The following is a 24,905-nucleotide window of genomic DNA, read 5'->3' as shown; positions in this document are numbered from 1 at the left end:
TGTGTGTGAGGATTTCAGTGAAAATGGAAGGCATTTCAGATAAAACGGAAGGCATTTCAGTTAAAACGGAAGGCTTTTCAGTGGAAACAGAAGGTGGTTGAAAAAAGAAAGTGCACAATTCAGACAAAGAATAGGCACAGACATATGCTACAGACACGGGCGCTACACTGATGTCTGCTCAACAACAGCCTACGGGTAGCCGTCGCTGTATGATTCGTGCGGTTAAGACCACGGAAGAGGCTGTGAATGAAGTATTAATTAGCCAGCGCTTTATTAGATACCAAAGTAAATAATCCGTTGGAACACACACAAACCCGGTAACCACGACAACGCCGGTAACCACAACAAACCCCCCCCCGAAGCCGAATCCCCTCCTTTAATAGGTCCATGATCCCCAAGAGCGCTCCCCCCGCTAAGGCCCACCCCCATCTCCCAACCCTGCCCAAACCCCATGACGCTACAATATTATCCTTAGGCGCACACAGCTCTGGCCGTGATATTATACATAATATTATATCGATATTGTATATTTAAGCAATAGATCACGCCAGGCTGTGGTATGTGCTCATTATACCACTGTTAAGGGGCGTTGTCCGGCCCCGACGCGCAGCGGAGGGCCGGCGACCCCCTTCACAGTGGTATAATGAGCACATGCCACTGACTGAAGTGATCTATTGCTTTTATACAACGGTTACTGTTATGGCGAAACGAAAGTCATAGACACACTACATTTAAAAAGAAACAAAGAAAGTCAAAGTAGCCGTTTTGTTAAAGAATACAAAAAAGTAGTCCCTCCTGTCTGACGTTATGCATCGACGGTCGCTATGCAACACACTTTAGCGTCCCTCCGAGAGAAGGCTCCGATAGAGCGGTTCGCCGGCAATTTATCCTATGGAGCAGTTCACTCGCCGTGTGCCTAAGCTTTCGTTAGTCTCTCCATCGCCTTGCTCACTCCCGGAGTAACAACATTTACACCCTCTCCATCATCCAACACATGTTTTACTTTGTAACTGTTTCTACTTCCAGGCGCGGAGTGATATGCAAACTTTCACAAAATGATCGGGCGTCATAGCAGTTATGTATACGCTCATTATACAACAGTTGAGAACCAATCAGATCGCTGGATTTAGGTCCCCCGTTGTATAATATATTATATCATATATATTGATCTCCGGGAGTCTCAAATGGCCACAATCACTGTCTCATCCATGCTGCGGTTCACTCCGGCCTGCACTGCAGGGAATGGTTGGCCAGTTGATGTCCTTTATATAATGTCCCATACGGTTCCTCATATGCTTCTGTTATATGCTTCTGTTAGACACACAAACAAAGACACACACATGCACACACACTCAAACACACTGAAGAGCAGAGGAATGTTGCAGGATGAACAGTATTGTCTTTTATCTTCCTGTGATGTGGGTGTGGTCCCTTTACAGCTCTCTCACGGTCAGTTTACCTTTGAAGACGCATGCACGCACACACACACACACACACACACACACACACACACACACACACACACACACACACACACACACACACACACACACACACACACACACACACACACACACACACACACACACACACACACACACACACACACACCAGAAAGCCCCTGGCTGCCTCTCCAAAGGAAAAGAGAGGGATGAGGAAACACAGCTGCAACCGTTTTTAATTCATGTCAGCAGTTTTAGTTCTTCTGTCTTCTGTCTTCTGTGTGCGTTTCCACCAGTGTGTGTGTGGGTGTAGGCGCGTGTGTGTGTGTGTGTGTGTGTGTGTGTATGTGTGATGTTACTCTGCAAAAATAAACGGGTGAGCGATGATTGTCTAGCTGCAAGAAATATGAAATATAAGCACTACTTGTTGATGCATGTGTATGTGTGTGTACAGGATAGTGGGTGTGAGCCCCAGAGAGAGAGAGAGTGTGTGTGTGTGTGTGTTTGTGTGTGAGAGAGATAAAGAGGACCGGGCAGGTCGGCGGAGGCTTGAGAGAGATGAATAAAAGATGGAGAGCCGGGCAGAGTGATGGATGGAGGGGAGGCCAGAGAGATGCAGGATGACTGCGGTGCGGTGGTTTGTCAAGTGGCTCGCAGCATCAATGTCCGCTCACACACACTGCAGCCACGCCTCTCCCAACGCGGCGGAATGGAGACACTAAATATGAATTTATTATCCCTCCTCTTTTGAGTGGGACGTTTGGTTTCCATTCGATGGTCACTCTTTTCCTCGCGTCTCTTCCTCTGCCATCGTTCTCTCCACTCTCTCTCTTTAATCTCCCCTGCCCTGGCACCCTGTCTCTCTGTGACTGTCTCTCTGATTCTCTCCCTTTCCCTGGCTCTCTCTCTCTCTCTCTGTCTGTTTCTTTGTGTCCCTCTCCGTGTTTGTATGTCTGCCTGTCTATCTTTCTGTCCCGCTCAAGTTGTCTCTCGCTGTTATGTTCTTTGGCTTTCTCGCCTGGTTTCTCTCTCTCTGTCTGTGTTTGTTGGTGTCTCTCGCCCTCTTTCCTGTTGCCAACATCACTCAGGCTTAAGGGCTGACAGACAGAGGGGCTTAGAATGAACAACAGGTGTGTTGGTGTGTGTGCGTGTGTACTTGTGGGTCTTGGGAGCTGGGTGCGGTTGGTGTGTGTGTGTGTGTGTGTGTGTGTGTGTGTGTGTGTGTGTGTGTGTGTGTGTGTGTGTGACTTTGACAACAGTCAAACAGTGATAAGACAAAGCCAAGACTAAATCTTCAGGGAGACCCATGCTCCTCTGTCTCTGCATCCCCTTGCTTGCCTTCTTTCTTTCTGTCTTTCTTTCCCTTTCCCAATGTATTTGCAACCTCAATTGCTTTTGTGTTCCTGTGTGTGTGTGGGTTTGTGTATGCTTGGGGATCCAAAGTGTTGTCCTGCAGCTCCGTAACAGTGCCATCATAGAGAGTTTTATGCTGTGTGTGTCTGCGTTCACATATGTGTGCCATTTGTACACACGCCCATCCACCTTTGACCTCTCACATACATGTGGGTGTGTTTGATTTTTATTGTGCATGTAGGTAGGTGATTGGTATTGTGTCTGTGTGTGTTTGTGTGTGTGTGTGTTTGTGTGTGTGTATATATGTGATGTGTATAGTGTGCACTTGTTTCAAGTGCATAATTCATAGGAGGATGTTTGTTTAATCTCTTATATGATCCCCTTCAACCCCCCCCCCCCCCCCCCCCCCCCCCCCCCGTGTTCATCGTGACCCCTGACCCCTACCACTGAGCACCTGGAGGTAAGCAGCAGCAATCAGGAGATGGTTTTTATACACAGGGTGCTGTCATGTCTGATTACGGTCCCCATTCATCTCAATCAGTCAGACTGGCCTCAAAGGCCCACCGCGGGTCTGAGAGAGACCTAGAGGTGGAGAGAGGGAGAGAGGGAGAGAGGGAGAGAGAGAGAGAGAGAGAGAGAGAGAGAGAGAGAGAGAGAGAGAGAGAGAGAGAGAGAGAGAGGTAAACATGAAGCAAAGTCAAGAAGGGGTTAGACAGAAGGGTTTACAATGATGGGTCATTTGTTTTCTTTCCAACTGTATGATACATGGGTATGTAATGTGTGTGTGATACTCAGTGTAATGACCTTTCCCATCTCTAGCTCCCACAGCGGCCATACATTAGTGTCTGGACAAATCGATGAGTGATGATCGATGTGTATTATAAAACCCTGCCCTCTGCACGCCTGTCACTGTCTCTATGAGTATGGAATAGGATAGGGCTATGATTGGATGTGATTATGGAATATGCATTAGGGAGCCGAGGTTCAATCAAAAAGAAATATCAATTAAGATCTAAATTCATGAAAGTTTACTAAGCACTTATAACGATGCCTCTTAGACTGTAAGGAAAGAAAGCTAGACATAATACACTGGCCAAAAGCACGCTATTTGGCTATTTGGCATGCTACCCATCCATGCTAACACATGCACATATAACTATACATATAATATACAGCACATATTACTTCATACACACTCAATATATATTTCCATTACATTCAATACTTTTCAACAATACGCAGGGGATACGGTCAAGTCAGCCAGGAAATTTCTATGAAAACGTAAAAATGAAAATAATTAATAATCAGGCTATTCATAGAAGGCTGGTTTTATTTGCGCTCTGACCGTGGCCGGATATTTATGGGCATTACCAAGAACAGTTCCCGGAAAAGTACTCTCTTTTTATTCATATATATATATATACAATATATCTTTTTAATTATGTAATTATCAGCGACATTGAAAGCTTTTTAAGGCCACTGGTTCTAGGCCGTGGAAGCTGTGTGAAAGATTGCAGCCAGAGGGGACTGGTTTAGCCCAGAACCCAAGGGACAGACCACTGCCTGAATGGTGCTAGTGGTTGTTCTTCTGTTTCTCGAACTCTCCTCTCTTGATCTCTTTATTTGTCTCTCTCTCTATTTTACTCTGTTCCTTGTCATTGTATTCTCTTTTGCTGCACTATATTCCATCGCTCCCAGTCTCTTTAGCTCTATCTCTTCTCACCTTCCCTCGTATGCTCCCTCCACACCTTCTCTTTTTGCTTCTCTCTTTTTGTTAATCTCGCTTTTGCGCTCCACCCCTCTCTCTCTATTTCCCTCGTTGTCTCTCACTCTTTCTCGCTCTCTGTCTTTCTCTGTCAGTGTCTGTCTCTGTCTCTCTCTCTTTGTTTCTCCCTCTATATCTCTCTCTAACACCCTCTCTCAATTCCTCTCTCTCTCTAAAAGCAGCTTAATTCCATCATGTTATGGTGGGACAGCAGTAATTACATTTATGACACAGATCCTGCTACTCGCAGCAAAATACTGCGTGCATTTGCTTCTTTGGAAGGGTGTTTTTTGCGTATGTGTGCGTTAGTGCGTGCATATGTGTGTACTTATCCGTGTGCTTATCCATGCGTGCAGGCCCGCTTGTGTGTGTGTCTGTGTGTGTATGCATAAAACCCTGTGTGCGTGCGTGTTTGCACGCGCTAGTCTCTGATAACCGTCCCCATCAACATTATTTAGCGTTTGTTTCATCTCACTCCAGCAGACAGGGTGCATTAGCGTGGAGCATCCGACCCCGTGTTCGCGGGGCCCCTGCTACATACATGTCTTCCACCAAATGGGAAAGTGCCAGAGAGATTTCAGTTTGTCTTCTTCCCTTTAAAAACCATGACTATGGCGAATGAACCCCCCCGTGCATGTGCCCTCCCCCCCCTCTTACTTATTAGGTCGAAACGGAGGAAACATCAAACGCCTTCTTTCACAAAGAATGTGTTAATCTGCTGCCGGCGATGCGTGGCGCGCTATTGGCTGGCGGGGCGACGCCAGACGTTAAGAGGGAGCATATAAAAACCGGGGGGGGGATTACGTGTTTGGACGGAGCGATTACAGTGGTAGAATACTGGGTGTCTCCGACGTGCCCCGGCGCTGTTGATGTTGTGGGCCGCTGTAAACATGCGCGTCGGCCAGCGGCGCTTCAGCATCAATCTCCAGAAGCGCCAAAGAACATTTCATCAAAGCGTCCCGACAACATAAGCTCCGAGTTCCCCCAGTCCTCCCTTTGCCCACTGCTCGCTCCGGCGGGGTTCAGATACTGCACAAGCCCTGGTGTCTTCTGGGTAAATTCAGACCCACCGCCGCCTGACCTTACATTGGACCAGAGGTGTTGTGGGGGATATTCTCTCCCGTTTCGTGTCATTTGGTATTCCGTACTGATGCAGTGCCAAACGTTTCACTCGTTTAGTGGTGCGTTTGTCACGTGGTGTATCTTCCTGAAGCTTGGGAGTCAGTTTATGTCAGCAGATCGTTTTACTTGACCCTGGTGGGCCTGTGGGACCGACTCTGTGAGCTGTTTCCCCCCGCCTGGAAGCTGCACCCAGCAGCCAAACGTCATTCATTTTATCCGCCCCTCCACCGCTGGCATGGCTCAAGAGTCCCTTGGTAGGGCCATGTCTCGCCGTCTGCCCATCCCTACTGCTCTGTCACCTTTAATTCAACTTACATTTTCGAGTTTTTCTCCCTTAGTTCCTTTTTTTAAGGAGAATTAACATCTTTCGATCAGTGAGGTTGTTTGGTTGCGTAAGGTTCTGCTTGTTGGTGGATCTCCATGCGTGGGGTTTGAACCTGCTGTGGGTGGGTTCCTCTGACTTCTAGCCCCGAGTGGGAGGCTGAATCTCATTGTCAGAGCTGGTGTTTTGTTTATTTACGGACATTGGATATCATTAAAATCACTGGGTGAGCGATTTGAAAATATAGCAGTTTCTTTGTTCACAGCGGTTTACAGGTTATGGTCGATAGATGTTGTGTTCTACTGTCAACACGTGTGCGTGCTTGTGTGTGTGTGTGTGTGTGTGTGTGTGTGTGTGTGTGTGTGTGTGTGTGTGTGTGTGTGTGTGTGTGTGTGTGTGTGTGTGTGTGTGTGTGTGTGTGTGTGTGTGTGTGTGTGTGTGTGTGTGCGTGCGTGCGTGCGTGCGTGTGTGTGGACGATAATGACTGCAAGATAACAGTCCCTCGGAAGACCGGTTTGGCATACGCTGCGAGCAGATTCCCAAATTGTTATTGTGGTCGAGCTGCTGTTTTTCTTCTAATAGAAGAAGGTTCATCTGAGGTATTTTGGACGTAAACTTAGGTTTTGGGAAGTCATGTGTAAGGTTCTCCAATCGTCCACCGGCAGTTTGGTTTATGTCACTCAAACCTCAACTGGAAGAATGAAAAATGTCCAAGTTACCCCAACTAGTTGCTGTGGGTTAAACTGTGGGTTAACTGTGTAGGTTAAACACCTTTAAACACAGCAGTGTGCTCTCTACCTGCTGATCGGTCACACTACCCATAACGGTATAGTCTCCGAGCCCACGGATTCCCCTTCTCTGTGCATGATGTGACATTGTGTCTCATCATAGGAACTGTGAGTGGATTAACCAGTGAGATTATCACACATTTGCTCCTGAGCTGATTATGTCTGGATTATTATCTTCATGCAGATCTTGGGCTAGCGGATCAGACTCAGATGAACTCCTTCCTGATCCTCTCACTGCGTACAGGACGTCTTTGTTCCTACAGATTCTGAGGTTAATAAACAACCGCACCAGCCAAGATAAATCACGCTGTACTTCTTTAATCCCAGACGGGGAAATTCAGCAGAAACAACAGGACAGTCATAGAAATTCAAATACGAGTAAGAATATACAATCTGAAGATAAGACTATAGTGAAAACATACCGAAAATATATCCATGCACACAATAGGAGAAAAAATAATATGTAAACATTATAAAAAAGCCTAACTGAGAAGGTGAAGGTTTAAAGTTTGGAGTGGCAGGGGGAGGGGGGTGGGGACGTCTTCATCTTCTGAGCTGGGGGGCTGACTTGTCACAGGCTGTCTCCATCTCTTCAGCATCAGTGACCCGTTCACATTATGCATGTACATAAATTCTGTGTCCACTGCTATCCGTGTGTGTGTGTGTGTACGTGTTTGTGTGTGTGTGTGTGTGTGTGTATTAGCGTCAGTGTGTTTGTTTAATGGCTCTTTAAATGGATGTGGAAGTCACATCAGTCCTCAGATTTCATTTGCTGCTCGGAGACGGAGCCAAAGTCTCTCTTACACACACAGACACAGACACATATACACACACACACACACACACACACACACACACACACACACACACACACACACCCAGAGCGCTGGTGTGTATAGGGAATCATTAGGTAAAGTGATGCAGGAGCAGCTATCATGAATCACAGACGCATCACATCGACAACCCGCCGCCAACGCAGAATCCCAAATATGTGTGTGCGTATAGGTGTGCGTGACTTAGTGTGTCTTTGTGAGTGATTCTGAATGCATCCCCATGCTCCGTTTTAGTGTGTTTTTTTTTTCTTCCTGCTCTTTCCCTATAGATGTTCTTAAGATACTTTACTTCGAGAATATTTCTTTCACCTTTCGTATTTTTCTTTCTTCCCTCATTAAATTCCTTTATTTTTTCTTTACCTCTTTTTTTTAATTTCCTTCTGTCTTTCTTTCTTCCTTCCCGTCTCTCTCCCTCTATCCCCCTGCGTGGTCCCCAGCCCGTCTCCCAGTGTGTGAGTAATGTTCCGGGTGAGATTCCCTCTGCGTGTGTTTTTGTTCCTAAACAGCACAGCCGTGACACTGACAGATGGGGGGAAGGTAGCAGGTATTAAAACAGCCTCCTCTGCGGCCGTTTAGCTCCCACCCAGGACCTCACCCCCCCTCCCCCCCTCCCCCCCTCCCCCATCCCACCACACAGGGTCCCAGGATGTCTTCATCCTTCTGCACCAGCCCTCCTCCAATCTGTCCTCTTCTGACGGGACTTCCTCCATCCAGCCCTCCCTCCATCATCCCCTCTAGCATCCTCTACTGACAGCCCTCCCTCCATCATCCCCTCTAGCATCCTCTACTGACAGCCCTCCCTCCATCATCCCCTCTAGCATCCTCTACTGACAGCCCTCCCTCCATCATCCCCTCTAGCATCCTCTACTGACAGCCCTCCCTCCATCATCCCCTCTAGCATCCTCTACTGACAGCCCTCCCTCCATCATCCCCTCTAGCATCCTCTACTGACAGCCCTCCTTCCACATCCTCCTCCTCCTCGGGTCTCAACTTCCCCCCCCCCCCCCCCCCCCTCGCTCCGTTTCCTCTCCAATATCCTCCCTCCTCCTCTGATTCTCTGACTCTCCTCCTCCTCCTGTCTCTCCTTCTCCTCTTCCTCCTTTTGTTCCCACCCCACTTCCTCCTTCTCCTCCTGATCCTCCTCCTCCTCTCTCTCCTTTTCCTCCACATGTCTCTCCCCTCTTGCCCCTCCTCCTCCTTGTCTCTCTTTCCCTTCCTTGCTCCCGTCGCCCCTTCCTCGCCCCCTTTCTCGCCTCTCCTCCCAGCTGCTTATCCCCCAACTTCCTCCAGCCTCTCCCCTTCCTCCATATACTTGGTGATGGATCGACCCAGAGGTCTCTCATCCATCATGACCTCAGTAGCAGCAGTTTGGTTCAGACTGATCTCTCTCTCATCTCCCTCCACCACTACCACAAAGAACCACCATCACCGCCTGCTTGGAACATGTCCAAACCCAGACCCCTTGGACTGTAGCATGGGACAGCTTGGGGCTCTGGGCCTGATCCGTGCTGATCCCGACTGATCAGAGCTGATCAAAGCTGGCTAAAGCCAACCAACTGGCCACCCGATTTGGACGTCGATACACTTATTGATCGCTGTTCTTTAGTTTCCTGTAGAACGTTTTTCGTGCTTTGCAAAAAGTGCATGGTCAAGGCTTTGGGATGCGAGTGAAAGGAGGTTTTATGATCACTGACACATATGCACAGGATTGATTAATTGATCATGTAAGTGCATCATATTAGAGCAAAACACAGACGTAATTTAGACATGAAAGGACAAGATGATCAATTAATCAATCCCTCTTCCCTCTCCCCCCATATGTTCTCTCTCTATACCTCTCTACCTCTCTCTCTATACCTCTATACCTCTCTCTCTATACCTCTTCCTCTATACCGCTATACCTCTCTCTATACCTCTCTATACCTCTTTCTCTATACCGCTATACCTCTCTCTCTATACCTCTCTATACCTCTCTCTCTATACCTCTATACCTCTCTCTCTATACCTCTATACCTCTCTCTCTATACCTCTATACCTCTCTCTCTATACCTCTCCATACCTCTTTCGCCCAGCCCCCTCCCCTCAGGTAGAGCTGGGTCCCACCCTGGGTCTGAAGAAGTCCAGCTCCCTGGAGAGTCTCCAGACCGCCATGTCGGAGGTCAACAAGAAGACCGAGCTCCTCCCCTTCCATCGCCCACGCCCTAATATGGTCAGGGGGCGGGGCTGCAACGAGAGCTTCCGGGCGGCCATCGACAAGTCGTACGACGGGCCGGCGGAGGAGGAGGAGGGTAAGAAGAGATGAAGAAGAGAGATGTGTTTCTGGTTCTAATCTTTGTTTATACAGGGCGGCAGGGCTGTAACCAGGTTGCGACCCACTGGGTAACGACCTACCTAGTAGCGACCATGGGTTCTATTCCTACCAGGGGTCATTCCCTCTCTTCTACAATCCCCTTTCCTGCATCTCTTCACAGCCTGGTCTATAAAGGCACAAAAGGTCATGAAGTATTATTATATGATTATTTTTTTAGGGCTCGAAACTGCATTCAGAACACAGAGAGAACATTTTGACAATAGGACAATCAGACAATATTGTTACGAATGGGGTGTTCAAAGGTTCTGGGGTTCTGGGGTCGGACCGCAATGTCCACAGCCTTACCCTGTAGGCATTCTCAAGCAAGACTTCCCAACCCCTACCTTTTCTTTGATGACCTGTATCTGCAGTCAACGTCAGTCACTTTGTGTTAAAAATGTCTGCTTAATTACTCAGACAGAGCAGCAGTTCCTGTCTGTGGTCAATGCGGCGCTAATAGCGTCTGGGTAACTCAACCTGTTTAGCCCCAGCTGCCGTCCCTCAGGGTTCATTTGAAGGCATTACGCCCTAGCTTAGTGTAGCTTAGCCTGGCTGCTAGGTGTTTGTTTCCTGGCCTCCCCTGGTTAAGATGTGTTGACAGACGACAGCTGATCTGACCGCTAAGGGCAGTCGTTGTAATTACCCTAATTCTAATGACAAAACCAGAGCTGTACGGATCCTTAAGAATCCAACACTTGATGAGTGTTATTTTTTATTAATAGTGTATTATTTAAATGTGCGAGTAGGAAGTAAAGAGAAAGCAGTGGTTTTAATACCCCCGCTATGTTAATAGCAGCAGTCTGGTGTCTGTCACCACTGGAGTAATGAGGCTGCAGTCTCAGATCACACAGGATACACCTAATAACACACATCAACACAACACACACACACACGCACACAGTCACACACGCACACAGTCACACACACACACACACACAGTCGCACACACACACACACACACACACACACACACACACACACACACACACACACACACACACACACACACACACACACACACACAGAGACAGACAGTCACAAACACACACACAGTCACCAACACACATGGACACACACACAAACAGACAGAAAGCCACATGGACACACACACAATTGTGTGCACGCACACACACACACGCAATCACACACACACACACAGAGGCAAAAACACAAACGCAGAAACAGACACGCACGCACACCGAAACAGAGTCATCATGTCTGTTAACGTCTGTCTAACTATTTAACGCTTTGAAAGCTGTTGTAATCTGGTAGAGGACAGGTTCACCAAAGGAAACACGAGCACATTCACACACTGACACACACACACGACCACATGTGCAGATACATTCTCACTACATTTTAAGCGTGCGGGGGAAATGGAATCATTTATTTTCTAACTAAGCCAAAGTCATTATAATACCAAATTGAACAATCAAAACAATTAAATGTGATGAATTTCCAATATTCAGGATTATTTCTTATTAACAGTCCTTTTCTACTGAGGTAGCTCATGAATATTCCTGTTTATTAACAAGATGCTATTGTTATGTTAAACTGCTGTATATGAAGTATACGTCAAATTCAATCCTTTTGTTGTTCTGCATTATATTAGAATAACTAAAGGGGGACAAAACACACACTCAAACTTGCACACACATACATGTTCAAACGGACACACAGTGTCAAGCACATACACACACACACACACACGCAAACAGACACCCAGTATCTCGACAGCTGTTGCATTGTGGGGGCTGCGGTTCTGCCTGGTAATTTTCTTTGAATGCTGGAGCTGTCAGAAGGATCGTCCAGACCTCTGATGTCTCCTGTCATCTGGTTCCCATTAAACAACAACACTTGTTATCTTTCTCAATATTTCACAATCTCATCATATTCTTCGATCTGCTGCTTGTTTCTCAATGCACGTTTTTTATAACATATTTGCTGTTGTACTGCCCTTTAAAAAATCTCTTTGTTTGACTTTCTTCCCTTCTGCCTGCGTTTCTATAATTATTTTTCGTCGCTCCTTCCCTCCTTCCGCCCTTCCCTCCCTGCCTGTACTATCTCTCTGTTCCCTCGTTCTCTACCCCCATCCTAAATGGCAGTAGATAAAACACTCTAAACTTTTAGCCAAAGACTCATGTATCTAAAAGGTAACCTAGCAACGAGATGCAGCCTGCCGGTGCAGACCAAAGCAAGCCATTAGTCCTCCCAGCTACTTAGGAGGAGAAGTCTGTTGACTAATAGGCCATATACAACCCACTCTTCTGTGCTGTTCTCTGGATATAGCTCTGGTTCTGTTTGCAGGTTATTCACACCTAAATTACTTACTCCGTTATCCAACCATGTAGGACGTCAGTTCTATAGTGTGTGTGTGGGTGTGTGTGTATGCAGGCGCCTGTTTGCGTGTATTTCCGTGCGTGTTTGTCAGTGTGTGGGTCATGTTGGGAGCAGGAAAGTGTGAAGAGTGTTCAACTCTGTTTGATACCCAAAGTTGGGAATCGAACCGAGTCCCCTTTAGGCTGGGCTATAGGAGCCGGTTTACCTGTTGGTCTCAAAAAGGCAAGAGGCCCGTAAACCCTACTGAGCACTGGCTACTAAATTATACAAAAGGTACTCTGTAATCACTGTAAGTCGATTTGGATAGAAGTACACTTAATAGTAAAGCATCGTGTGTGTGTGTGTGTGTGTGTGTGTGTGTGTGTGTGTGTGTGTGTGTGTGTGTGTGTGTGTGTGTGTGTGTGTGTGTGTGTGTGTGTGTGTGTGTGTGTGTGTGTGTGTGTGTGTGTGTGTGTCCCTAGAAGAGGGGTCTGACCAGAGCTCCGGGCGGGACACCCCAGGCAGCAGCTCGTCCCACCAGGGAGCGGGGGAACAGACAGGGGAACGGACGGAGGAACAGACGGAGGAGACCGCTCCGTCCAAGAAGGAGAAGAACAAGAAGAACAAAGGGAAGAAGAAGGAGAAGAGCCAGGCCAAAGGAAAGGAGAAGGAGAAGAAGAAAGGAGAGGAGACAGAGGAGACAGAGAAGAAGAGCAAGAAGAAAGGATTTGGCCTGCTGAGGTAATGATCTGTCTGTCTGTCTGTCTGTCTGTCTGTCTGTCTGTCTGTCTGTGTACATGTCAGTCTGTCTGTGTACATGTCTGTGTGTCTGTGTACATGTCTGTCTCTCTGTGTACATGTCTGTCTGTCTGTCTGTCTTTCTGTGAAAATGTCTGTCTGAGTACACGTCTGTCTGTTTGTCTGTCTTTCTGTCAGTCTGTCTGTTGGTTTGTCCCTCTGTCTGTCTATTTGTCCTGCTCTGTTTCCATCCATCTGTCAATCAGTCTGCCCCTCTATCTGTCAATCCATCATAAACCTTAAACATGAAATGCATTTATGCATTGCGTTTATTTATGTTCCCCACTCTCACATTCATTAATATCTAACTCTCGCTACATTATTCATCAATTGATGAATTATGCACAAACCACACACACACGCGCACACACACACACACACACACACACACACACACACACACACACACACACACACACACACACACACACACACACACACACACACACACACACACAGTCTCACCCGCTGAAATGTGATACATGCCGACGAGCAGCCGTTAGCCTGCCTGCTAACACTCTGTGCTACGAGCGAACCCGTACACAAACACCCACCGGAGGCGGCTGTACAGCCACGCACTGTGCTGCTCTCACACTGAGCGCGGCCTGCACGTGTAACACGTGAATGCTGCTACGTGCACGGAGGCATCAGTGCGCCGAGTGGGAACGGTCACCAGAAGGTCTGAGCAACACTTTCAACTATTTATTCATCTTAAGCATATCGCATTTCGTCCCATGAGAAGGGAAAACACAAACACATTCAAGAATTCCCACGCACACACACGCAGGCAGACACACACAAACACATACAATATCACTGGCCGTAACTCTTTGAAAGTCCAGTCTTCTATATGTAGTTCTACAGTATACATATTCAACCAAGTGCTCCCCTTAATGGGACTTTTTGACGATTACATGGATAGAGATCTCTGGCGATCCGCTTGAATGCAGTCTGATCCATTAAGAAATGCAGGCCCAGTTTCAGGGAACACATACAATAGAAGTCTATGTGAACCACAACGCACAAAAACACTTCCAGATTTCAGGTGGCCATTTTCCCCAATTATACCTTAGAATTACATGTTATTTAAAGGGAACAGTTGGGTAATTAGACTAATGCACACTAATTTGCTTTAATAGAAGTGGGTCAATAGGCCCATTTTTCCTTGAAAGCCCTCTTTCTCTCTCTTGCTCTTTCCTGTTCTCTCGCTCACTTCACCTTACCCTTTATTTTTCCCTCTCTCATTCCCTCTTTCTCTCACTCTCCCCCATATCCCTCTCTTTCTTGCTAATACACAGCTATGTTCAGACATCAAACATTGTGTTATCTAACGCTGAACAGTGTTCCTTTTATGGTGAAGAAACGCAGCCTGCGGTGATGCCCGGCCGTGTGAATAGAACTCAGGCCTGTCTGTAATGGCGCTAAATTGACTAAGCGCGCGTCGGGACGAAATGTACATGGATTAATGGACCGATGGCCAGATAGAGGTGTGTTTGGCTCACTTCTTTTCACTGGTAATGCCTTATAATTTGCCAGACTCAGTTTATACCCCGTCTGTTGTAGTGTGCTAGTTGTGTGTGTGGGAGTGAATGCGTGTGCGTGCGTGTTTGTGTGCGTGCGCCTGCGTATGTGTGTTTTTTCATGTAAAGAGTGGTGCTGCATTATTAATGCGGCGTTGTTAATGCACCCCCCCCACCCCCCCCACATCCTCCATCAACTCCTCCACTCCGCCCCCATCACCTCCTCCATTATCACCTCCCCCGTCACCTCCTCGACCGCCTCTTTCATCACCACCTACATCACCTCCTCGTCCTCGTCCAGCACACCGATCCTTCTTCCCTAGGATCCACAGCATCACCACCAACACCCACCCGACAGCACCACACCGCACTGCCCCCCTCCCCCCCCCCCCCCCCCCCCCCCCCCCCCCCCCACCCCATGTCCATCCTGTCTCACGTCTCCCCACCCGCTCGCCTGATCCCTGCTGCCTCTCACTGGGTTGATCTGCTGGACCGATACGTTGAAGGCTCCCTCACACCACCACCACCCGCCCCCCACCAGCACTTCCACCCCTCATCCCTCATCTCCATCAATCCGTCTATCTATCTCCTCTCTGATCTACCGACACTCCCACATCCTCTTCCTCAAGTGCCTCCATGAGGATCTGTACCCTCCCTCCTTCCTTCCTTGCTTCCTTCCTTCATCTCTCTATCATTAATCACCGGGCTGCTCTGTCCCGCGCCGCGTCCGGCCCGCTGTCCCTGTCTGCGGCGTGATTGGTGCAAAGGGCCGTGCACACCATGAAAGGCAAATTGGTGCTTTTCAATCAGGGCCGGGGCTTGTGGACATGATTGGTCACATTCAGCTTCCAGCGGTGGATTTGATTGGCCTCATGGTTTGGGAGACCATGTAGGCCGTGAATAAGAGGGGATTCTGATTCCATTAAAGTTTCCTTCATTTTCCCCCAGATTTTTTGAGGAACGTAGGTTTGAAACCACTGTAAACCACACACACACATACATGAACACACACATGCATGCACGCACACACACACACACACACACACACACACACACACACACACACACACACACAAACACACACACACACACACACACACACACACACTCACACACACCACACATTTACTCTTTGAACAATTAAGCAATTTTGCTGAACTTTTTTTTACATTTATACTATACGCTATATTTGCTATGCTTGTTATACTGAACACACACATACACATGTAAATGCAAACACAGATACGGTGCATGTCAACGTGTGTTTATGTAATTAGCATGTATTTAGGGGATTAGATTAGGGTTACATGTGCGGTAATGATCCTAAACGTTTTCACTGGAAGTGAGTATTTAATGCGTGTAGCGAGGGTCAGACATGGCCTGGGCCTTTCAACAGACCCACGGTCGCTGTGTGGACAGATGACAGAGATGATCTGCCCTATTATCTGGAACACTGCCATCTGCCAATCAACCTGTCAATCATCCTACTCCATGTGTGTTTGCGTGTGTGTCTCCGAGCATTTTTGTGTGTGTGTGTGTGCTTGTTGCGTGCATCTTGCTGTGTGTGTGTGTGTGTGCGTGCGTTGTGTTACTTGACACGTGCCCCCCCTCCTGACATGATGCATATTCAGGGGCTGGTAAACAGGATTGGTCACACAGACGTGTGTCAGATACTCGCAGCCTATTGGCTGACGTCCACCACCAGATGCCGTGTGAAAAAACCTGTCTGTGTGTAGATGTATTTCTGTGTGTGTGTGTGTGTTTGTGTGTGTGTGTGGTCCCTGCAGACTGTATGCCATTTCCTTTTTATCCTTCTAACTTTCAGAGTCACCGACACAGACCAGTAGCACACACACAAATCAAACGACACACACAGAGTCTGACATGCACAAACACACACACACGCACATGCATGAACAAAAGCACACACAAATGTGCACACACTTACACAAACTCAGCTAATTAATTTACTTGACACACGTCCATGTGTCTCAGTGCTGGACTCTCAGCTTCTAACAGACCTTCTTATTATGGGCTGTGATCACCACCCTCTGGGTTGGCCTGTTGTGTGTGTGTGTGTGTGTGTGTGTGTGTGTGTGTGTGTGTGTGTGTGTGTGTGTGTGTGTGTGTGTGTGTGTGTGTGTGTGTGTGTGTGCGTGCGTGCGTGTGTGTGTGTGTGTGTGTGTGCGTGCGCATAGGTTTTTCAGTGTGTACGGATATGTGTCTGCCCGTTTGTTAATGTGGGTTTGTGCGTCTTTGTGTGTGTCTTTTTTATTATGTGTGTGTATTTTCCTCTGAATGTGTGTCTTTGTCTGTGCCTTTGTCTGTGTCTGTGTCTGTTTCTGTATGTGCACTTATATGTTCTTGAAGCTAAGGTTTGAGAGCTTTGTATTGCAGAAGAAGGTTCATTCTACATTGGAAACTAGATCTCCTGGTATCAGAGGGACCAACTTTGACTTGTGAGTCAAAAGAGTGTGGGAGTGTCTGTGTGCGTGTGAATCTATGCTAATATATGGATATTCAGCCGCCTTGTTGAAGGCACTACTGACAGTGTCTCCGTCTGGCTATGTCACAGTCTTTTGTGTGTATTTGTTTGTGTGCCTGTGTGTGTTTTTTTGTGTGTGAGCAAGAGAGAGTGTGTGTGTGTGTGTGTGTGTGTGTGTGTGTGTGTGTGTGTGTGTGTGTGTGTGTGTGTGTGTGTGTTTTTTTGTGTGTGAGCAAGAGAGAGTGTGTGTGTGTGTGTGTGTGTGTGTGTGTGTGTGTGTGTGTGTGTGTGTGTTTTTTTGTGTGCGAGCAAGAGAGTGTGTGTGTGTGTGTGTGTGTGTGTGTGTGTGTGTGTGTGTGTGTGTGTGTGTGTGTGTGTGTGTGTGTGTGTGTGTGTGTGTGTGTGTGTGTGTGTGTGTGTGACTGTGGTTTTAGGTGTAAATTGGTGTATGATGTATTATATCATATTTGTATGGTTTCCTTTACTATCTCCTTGAATCTGCATCGTATTCATACCGTTTCTGAAGTTTGCGGGTATTTCCACATATGTTCTAACATTTGAAGTGATCACCTGAGATGGGAGTGCCTCATAAAGGTGCCTGAAAGATTTGCTCCAACCTTTTTCTATTCTCTATACCTTCTATCTCCTATTCACCTCCTCCAGTCTGTATCTGCTTCAAGCTCACAACCATAATCACAAACTCATCCTCCTCCTCTACCCTTTCCTCCAAATCTCCCACTCCCTCCCTCTCTTATTCCTCTATTTAGTCTCTTTCTCTTTGCTCTTTGCTTTCCTCTCTTTCTTTCACTCTTTCTGTTGCTCTCACTCTGGCTCTCTCTTGCTATCTCTCGCACTCTCTCCACCAGTTCAACGGAAATGCCGCGTCTCTGCTGGACTGAATTGCTCCATCGTGGGGACCCTTTGCCCGCTCCGCGGTGGGGCCCATTAGCGATGACTAGCTCCATTCTGGAGTCTATTATTTTTGAGCTCCACGGCTGGGCCTATTAGCCCAGGTAATTTTTTTGTTTTTTTCACATTTTTGTCCATTTGTTTCTATTTCGTTGCTGATGTGTGGGCGTGTTATTGTGTGTGTGTGTGTTTGTATGTATATGGTTTGTCTGTGTGTGTGTGTGTGAGTGTATTTGTGGGGGTGAGTGTTTTCTAGATGAAAGGTTCCATGGTAGAAATGGACTTACTCTGTCGCTACAATCACCCTCTCAATGACTGTCATCTGCAGGAGGGCCTGCTATTGGCTGCTCCAGCTAGGCTATTTGAAACTTCAAAAAAAGACCTGTGTGTGCGTGTGCGTGTGCGTGTGCGTGTGCGTGTGCGTGTCTGTGTGTGTGTGTTTGTTTTCAACCCGATAACCCTAGCAGCCTGAAACAGTCGCTGGTGTTTAAACGACTTCCTCCCTTATAGTATTGTGCTATTGATCTTTTTAATTATTAACAGGATTTATGTGTTTATTCATTAAAATTACATCATGAGTTAATTCACTATGTCAATAAGCTATTATGGTTGTCGTGTCAACCAGCTGTTTCAGTAGAGCAGAGTCCAGTACTTGAGTGAAGTAATATGAATCAGGTGAATCTGGCTAACAGCTGGCCTATCGATGATCATCACTTGACTGCGGCTGCTAGTCATCATTATCTGATTCATCTATAAAACATTTTCCACAGTTAAACCTTTCCTAAATGTTCTTCAAGCACTGGAAACTTCACAAGTTTCCAGAGCCTTAAGTGAAGTCTGGAACTTGTGTCTAATGAGCAGACTAGAGTATTTGAGTTGTATAAGGATCTGAAGCTGAGGGAAGAAACTATATATTGGAGATTTGATTGAGACAGACGGACAGGCAGACAGATTGGCAGTAGTGGAGTATTATTAAGATTTGTAGATAATAATAATTGATTCGTATATAAAGTGACTGTTAAAGACTTTCAGTTGTCAGAAGCTTGACCAGACTGTGTGTGTGTGTCTGTGCATTTGTTTGCGTGTGCTTTCGTGTGTGTGCGCTTGTGTGTGTGTGTGGGTGTGTGTGTGTGGGGACTCATCAGCCACTCTGACAGAAAGTCATTGGGGTGTCACTGACAGATGCCATGGCTGCCAATCATCTGTGCACGTGTGTTCCCAAGTGCACTTTGTGCCTGCTCATGCACGTTGTGTCCACATGGTCCCACGTCTTGCTTTAAGAGGCTCTGTATTTATGTAAGTGTGTGTCTGTGTGGTTGATGTGTGTGTGTCCTAATGTGGTTTTATGTGTGGTTTTTTATTTGTGTGTTAATGCGTGTGTGTTATTTATGTGTATGTTTGTGGGATGTTTTTAATGTGTGGGATAAGACTGTGTGTGTGTCTGTCTGGATGTGTGAGTCATAAACGTCAATCATTTATCCTTTTGGGCTCCATCTACTAATCACAAAGAAGGGGGAGTGTCTTAGGACAGGCAAGGGGCGTGTCTAAAGGGGGGAAATATATGGTATTATGCATAAGGTATGACTCAATAAACTCACTGATGATATAACATCTCCTACTTTCTCTTTGTGTCTATGTTTATGCGCATGATATTGAGTGTACAGCACATCTGATTGTGTGAATCTATGTGCCCATATATGACAAAGTACTCTGTGTGTGTCTGTGTGTGCGTGTGCATGTTTCCCTTGTTAGTTCTCCCTCTGCTGTGTACTTCTGCTCCAGATGGAATCCTTTAACAACCTGTGTACATTATCATGTTTTTCCCGCTTCTAATTAGCTCGTCTGCACATGCTAATGAGATGGTGGCGTTACATGATGAATATTTATGGCGTTCCACCTGATGGATCTGTTTTAATGTGCTGCAGCCCAGTTCCCCTCGCCTTGTAAAACATGTCTGACCTTTGACCTGAGCAGACTGCTCCTGTGGTCAACTTGGTGGGCTAACTAATGTTTTATATTAATGAGGTTCTTGTCCCTTTAGAAAACTAATATCAGTGTGTCAGTCAAATGCACTGTTTTCAGACAGTTTGTCTGTGATGCCGGACCTGTAGTGCCAATAGATTCTCATAGAAAGTCATCTCTTATTGTTGACATTTCTAATTAGTGGATTTTTTTCTAATTAGTAAAGGTTATTCAGAGTGGTGTCAACTAATATCTTCACAATATTTATCAAAATGGAATTATGGATGATTGAGTTCCACTCACTAAACATGTTGTGTAAACATAGTAACAACTTAATCGGTGTGTCTGTCTGTTCGTCTAATCTAGTGACAAATAACACCATTCTACTTGCAATGGTAGCCAGGCTACTCAATAAGTGGCCCAATTAGTTAACGCTGGCTGTATAGAGAGGGGATGAGGAGATAAGGGGAAGAATGTCGAGACAGGGAAAGGAGGAATGCACATATGGGTTAACTTTTACTAAAGTGAAGGAGGTGTGTCACATTAAAGAACATATTAGGAAGAGGAGGAGGAAGAGGTCAAGAAGTGAAGAAGAGGTAAGCAGAATAGAGAGAATAGAAGCACCTCACAGAGAGAAAGAGACATAAAACGAGGAAGAGAGATGAAGCGGGGGTGAGAGAGAGAAAGGGGAGGAATCCAAGAGAGTGAAGGGTACACTTTTATTTTTTTTATTTAACATTTATTTTTCCAGATAAAACATTAAGAACAGTTTCTTATTTACAATATTGATCTGGTCCAAGAGGCCCCACCAGGAATAAAAGGTACAAATAACAAAAACACAAGCATGACTAATTTAGACAAATATAAAACGGATATACAAATACATAACCTATGTACAGAAAGAAAATAGACACCAATGCCCTAGAAATAATAATAATTAAGATGGGTCAATGTTATATTGTGTGTGAAGGGTGTAATGCAAATGAGAAACAGTGGAATCAACAGGAGCAGGGGGGGTCTACCACTTCCCTTGCCCATGGTAGTATTAATTAGAGCAAGACACACACACACACACACACACACACACACACACACACACACACACACACACACACACACACACACACACACACACACACACACACAACCCTGTACTCTTGGCTGTACCATTGAGCCCTCCTGCATGGTTTAAAATGGGCTCTGCCCCCCCACAGTGAGTCCTTATTAACCCATTTAAAAAGCACGCACTCACACACACTTACACAGGCACACGCGCATGCACACACAGACTGTCTATATCCTCTTGATTTCTGACCTTAACATATAAACACTCTAACAAATATTTATATATATGACATGCACACAAATAATGCATAACTGTTCATTTATATCCATATGTAACAAAGTGAAGCTGGTCTTTATTAATCGATAAACACATCCAGCGACAGCAGAGCAATTCTTCCACCCATGCATTACTGGTGTTCGCCACCTTATCCGCAAGCAGCATTAGCAACTAGCTTAGTTAGCACAAACGGCCCTAGTGGGGATCCAGACACGATATTCGATTAATGAATAAAAATAGAAAACATGGTTGCAGGTCAGGGTTCACATGTTACAAGTTATTTACTATTAACTAGACCTATTATCGTTCACATACTGAAATCAGTGGGATCAATGGGGGATACCAGGAAGTATCCACATCCCTCTAGTATCAGAATCAGAATGGTGGAGGTTAACAGGAAGTGACCATACCCCTCTAGCAGCGGGGGGGAGGGTGTTAGCAGGACATTTCTAAACTCTCTAGTGTCAATACTGTGAGGGTTAGCAGGTAATAGCCACACTTACCACTCGCTCTAATGTTGGTGTAGTTGGCTTAATTTGTTCTGAGTTTTAACACCAGCTACCTGTAAATCTAGGTGTGTGTGTGTGTGTGTTTGTGTGTGTATTTGTATCATACTGCCTTTCTCCACTCCTCTCATTAGCAAATGTCAGCGGTCTGCATATTCCCTGCACATCATCATTCAATTAACGTCAATGGGGGGTGGCCAATGAGTTGCCACTGTGTGGTTGTGTGTTTGTTGATTCATGATCTTTTCCTACGTAATGATTTGTGTGTGCAGCGGTGCTGAGTAAGCTTCCGAAAGTTGACCGCACACACACACACACTCTCAGACACATACACACAAATACACACACACACACACACACACAAATGACCTAGTATCGACTGCTGTGGTTGGCCTATTGAAGAGTGGCCACTCTTGCTGGTCTGATGCTCACCACACTTTAATTTATTAAAGTGGCTAAACGTGTGTGTGTGTGTGTGTGTGTGTGTGTGTGTGTGTGTGTGTGTGTGTGTGTGTGTGTGTGTGTGTGTGTGTGTGCCTGTTCGTTTGGCCATTATTTATTAATCTATCCAATCAGTTTATTTATCCATCTGTATCTATGTATGTATTTCACTGGAATGTATGACTATTGCTGTGAATAAATTAGCATTTGTGTGTTTTTGTGTGTGTGTATGTGTGTGTGTGTGTGTGCGAGACTTGAATTCCTTTTTCAGTCTTCACACACACAACTACACCCACTTGTTTCCCTCTCAGTCAAAGACATTTTGTGTGTCTCGCTGAATAACAGAGTGTATGGATTGGTCCTCTGTCACGCCTTTTACATGCATCTTAATGTGTGCTTAACTCCTGTATGTGTGTGTGTGTGTGGGTGTGTGTGTTGTGAAAACGGAGTGAATGTGTTCCTCTGTTGCAGGCGATGTCAATCATGTAAATATAATCAACAAAGCCCATATCCCTGTATAACACCATATTATCACTTAATCGTTTTATCTAGTCATTTAGTTAACACTTTGATCCAAAGCAGCTAACAGTAAATTAAGATGTCTTTAACAAACTAGTTGGGGTTGGAGCATCTCACTGTTCAAATGTGCAGGTTACTGTTGATGCCGGGGCTAGAACCAAATATCCTTCGGCTAGAAATCAAACCCCATCAAACCACTTCTGGACACGCCCTGGATATCAACCAGGGTTTGAAAGTCACTTTGTGGTCGACGTCCTTGTCATTTATTTTTATGTTTGTTTTCACATGTTGACTACAGGTTTGGGAAGAAGAAGGAGTCCAAGGCTGCGCTGCAGAGGAAGAAGACTGACATGTTGAGCCAGGAGGAGCTGCACATCATGAAGGACGAGATAGAGAGGTACTAGGCAGACCCTCCTGGAACCATTATGTTATCATCCTACGGGATGTTTTCTGGACACAAGACCTTTTGAGATGGGATCGCCCCGTTGTACGGCCAGTTATTTCCCCCCCCCTTGTGTTACTCTGTGTGATCGCTTGTTCTCCTGGAAGCCATCATGGTAACCCAGGAAAACGGTTCCTTTCGTGAATAGGTTTTGTTGTTTGTTTTGCTCTCTCTCCTCTCATCCTCGGTGTGCTCCATGTTCTCACCCTGGCCTCACAGTCCTCCCTCTGGAGTCCATGCATGGATGTGCTCACGCACACACAAACACGCACACATATGCAAGGATATACCTGATGTGTGCCAACTGACAAACAACGCAACAATATTAACACCTACCAGACATTTGCGTCTTTTTTATAAATTGTGTTCCCATCTATCTGTCTGTCCATCCCTCCGTCTGTCTGTATGTCATTCTCTGGCCTTCTGTCAGTCCGTCTGTGTCCCTGTCTGTCTGTCTGTCCGTCTTTCTCTCTGTCTATCTCTGTTTGTATCTCCTCCGCTCTCTATATGTCTCTCTGTCTGTCTATCTGCCGGTCGGTCCGTCTTTCTGCCTCTCTCTGTCTGTCTGTCTGTTTATATGTCCACTGTCTTTCTCCTCGTCAGGATCGAGGCAAAGCATCCAGAGCTGAGGGACCCCCGGGCCAAGGGGGACCCCAGGCCCAGGGGCCCAACGGCGGAGGGCAGCCGGGTCCCCGGAGGCCCCCGCTACCAGGAGGTGGAGGACGACGAGGCTGACCCCAACTACGCCCGCATCAACTCCTTCAGAGACCGAGGGAACGTGGCCTCCACCTCCCCCGCCACGCTGCACTCCTCCCACCCCGCCGACCACGGCCGGGCGCCCTCGCCTCCGCAACATCCCGCCCACCCCGGTTACGGTAACCACGGCAACGACCCCACGATGGGACCCAACGGCGACCCCATGGACGGGCTCTACGCCAAGGTGAACAAGCCCAGAGGAGGCGCCTCCACGGCGGCTGCTGTTGGACCCTCCCCTCCCCCTGCTCACGCCGGTGCTGGTGACAGGTGAGGAGCCGTCTGGAAGATGCTCATCTATTGATTCATGACGTGTAGGCCATGGAAAAGCTTTCTTTCCTGCTGTTGCACTGTTTGTCTTTCTTCATTTTTTGTTGGTCGTCTGTTTGTCTTTCTTCAATTGTCTCTCTGTGTCTCGTTTTCATTCTTGCATGCTTTCCAGTCTCTAATTTATTGTTACTTCTTTCTTCTATTCTTGAATTAAGTTCATTGTTGCAATCCTTCTTCACACATCTTTTTTTCTATAATTAGCAGCTGAAACATAGTATAAATGAATGCACATAATAAGTATAATAACTTTCTTCAATGGGGAAACATAACAGTATATTCTTTCTTTACCTCTTTGTGCAACCAGACATCAGGACAGACATGGTTTTCATCTCTAAACAAACAAAGTGTGTGTGTGCTTGCATGCGTGAGAGAGAAAGACTAGGGCACCAGTTTGCAAGTGTGTGTCAAAGATAAACAAATTACGAATGACTTGACGTCCATCAGTATTTCGACAGAGCAATGAGAGCAAACCAACACACACACACACACACACACATACACACACAAACATAAACAAAGAGACACGCACACACAAATACTCGCAGTGAAATATGGACTGCCACATTATCTGGATATATCCGTCTGGATCTTAAAGCCTTTGTGC

At 46.4% G+C, this 24,905-nt stretch overlaps 1 protein-coding gene across 1 annotated transcript in view; it reads left to right on the top strand.

Moving 5' to 3' along the window:
* Positions 1-24,905, top strand: part of pard3bb (par-3 family cell polarity regulator beta b) — a 185,719-nt gene that overhangs the window by 94,703 nt on the left and 66,111 nt on the right. Inside the window, exons 19-22 of the mRNA XM_056580571.1 lie at positions 9,698-9,913; positions 12,777-13,035; positions 23,075-23,173; positions 23,822-24,241. Coding sequence (XP_056436546.1) covers positions 9,698-9,913; positions 12,777-13,035; positions 23,075-23,173; positions 23,822-24,241 — 994 coding nt within the window. The remainder of the gene's footprint in view (positions 1-9,697; positions 9,914-12,776; positions 13,036-23,074; positions 23,174-23,821; positions 24,242-24,905) is intronic.

Source organism: Gadus chalcogrammus, chromosome 20, assembly GCF_026213295.1.
Source record: "Gadus chalcogrammus isolate NIFS_2021 chromosome 20, NIFS_Gcha_1.0, whole genome shotgun sequence".
Taxonomy (NCBI): Eukaryota; Metazoa; Chordata; class Actinopteri; order Gadiformes; family Gadidae; genus Gadus; species Gadus chalcogrammus.
Note: the sequence above shows the minus strand (reverse complement) of the source record. Positions and strands in the feature narration are given on the sequence as shown.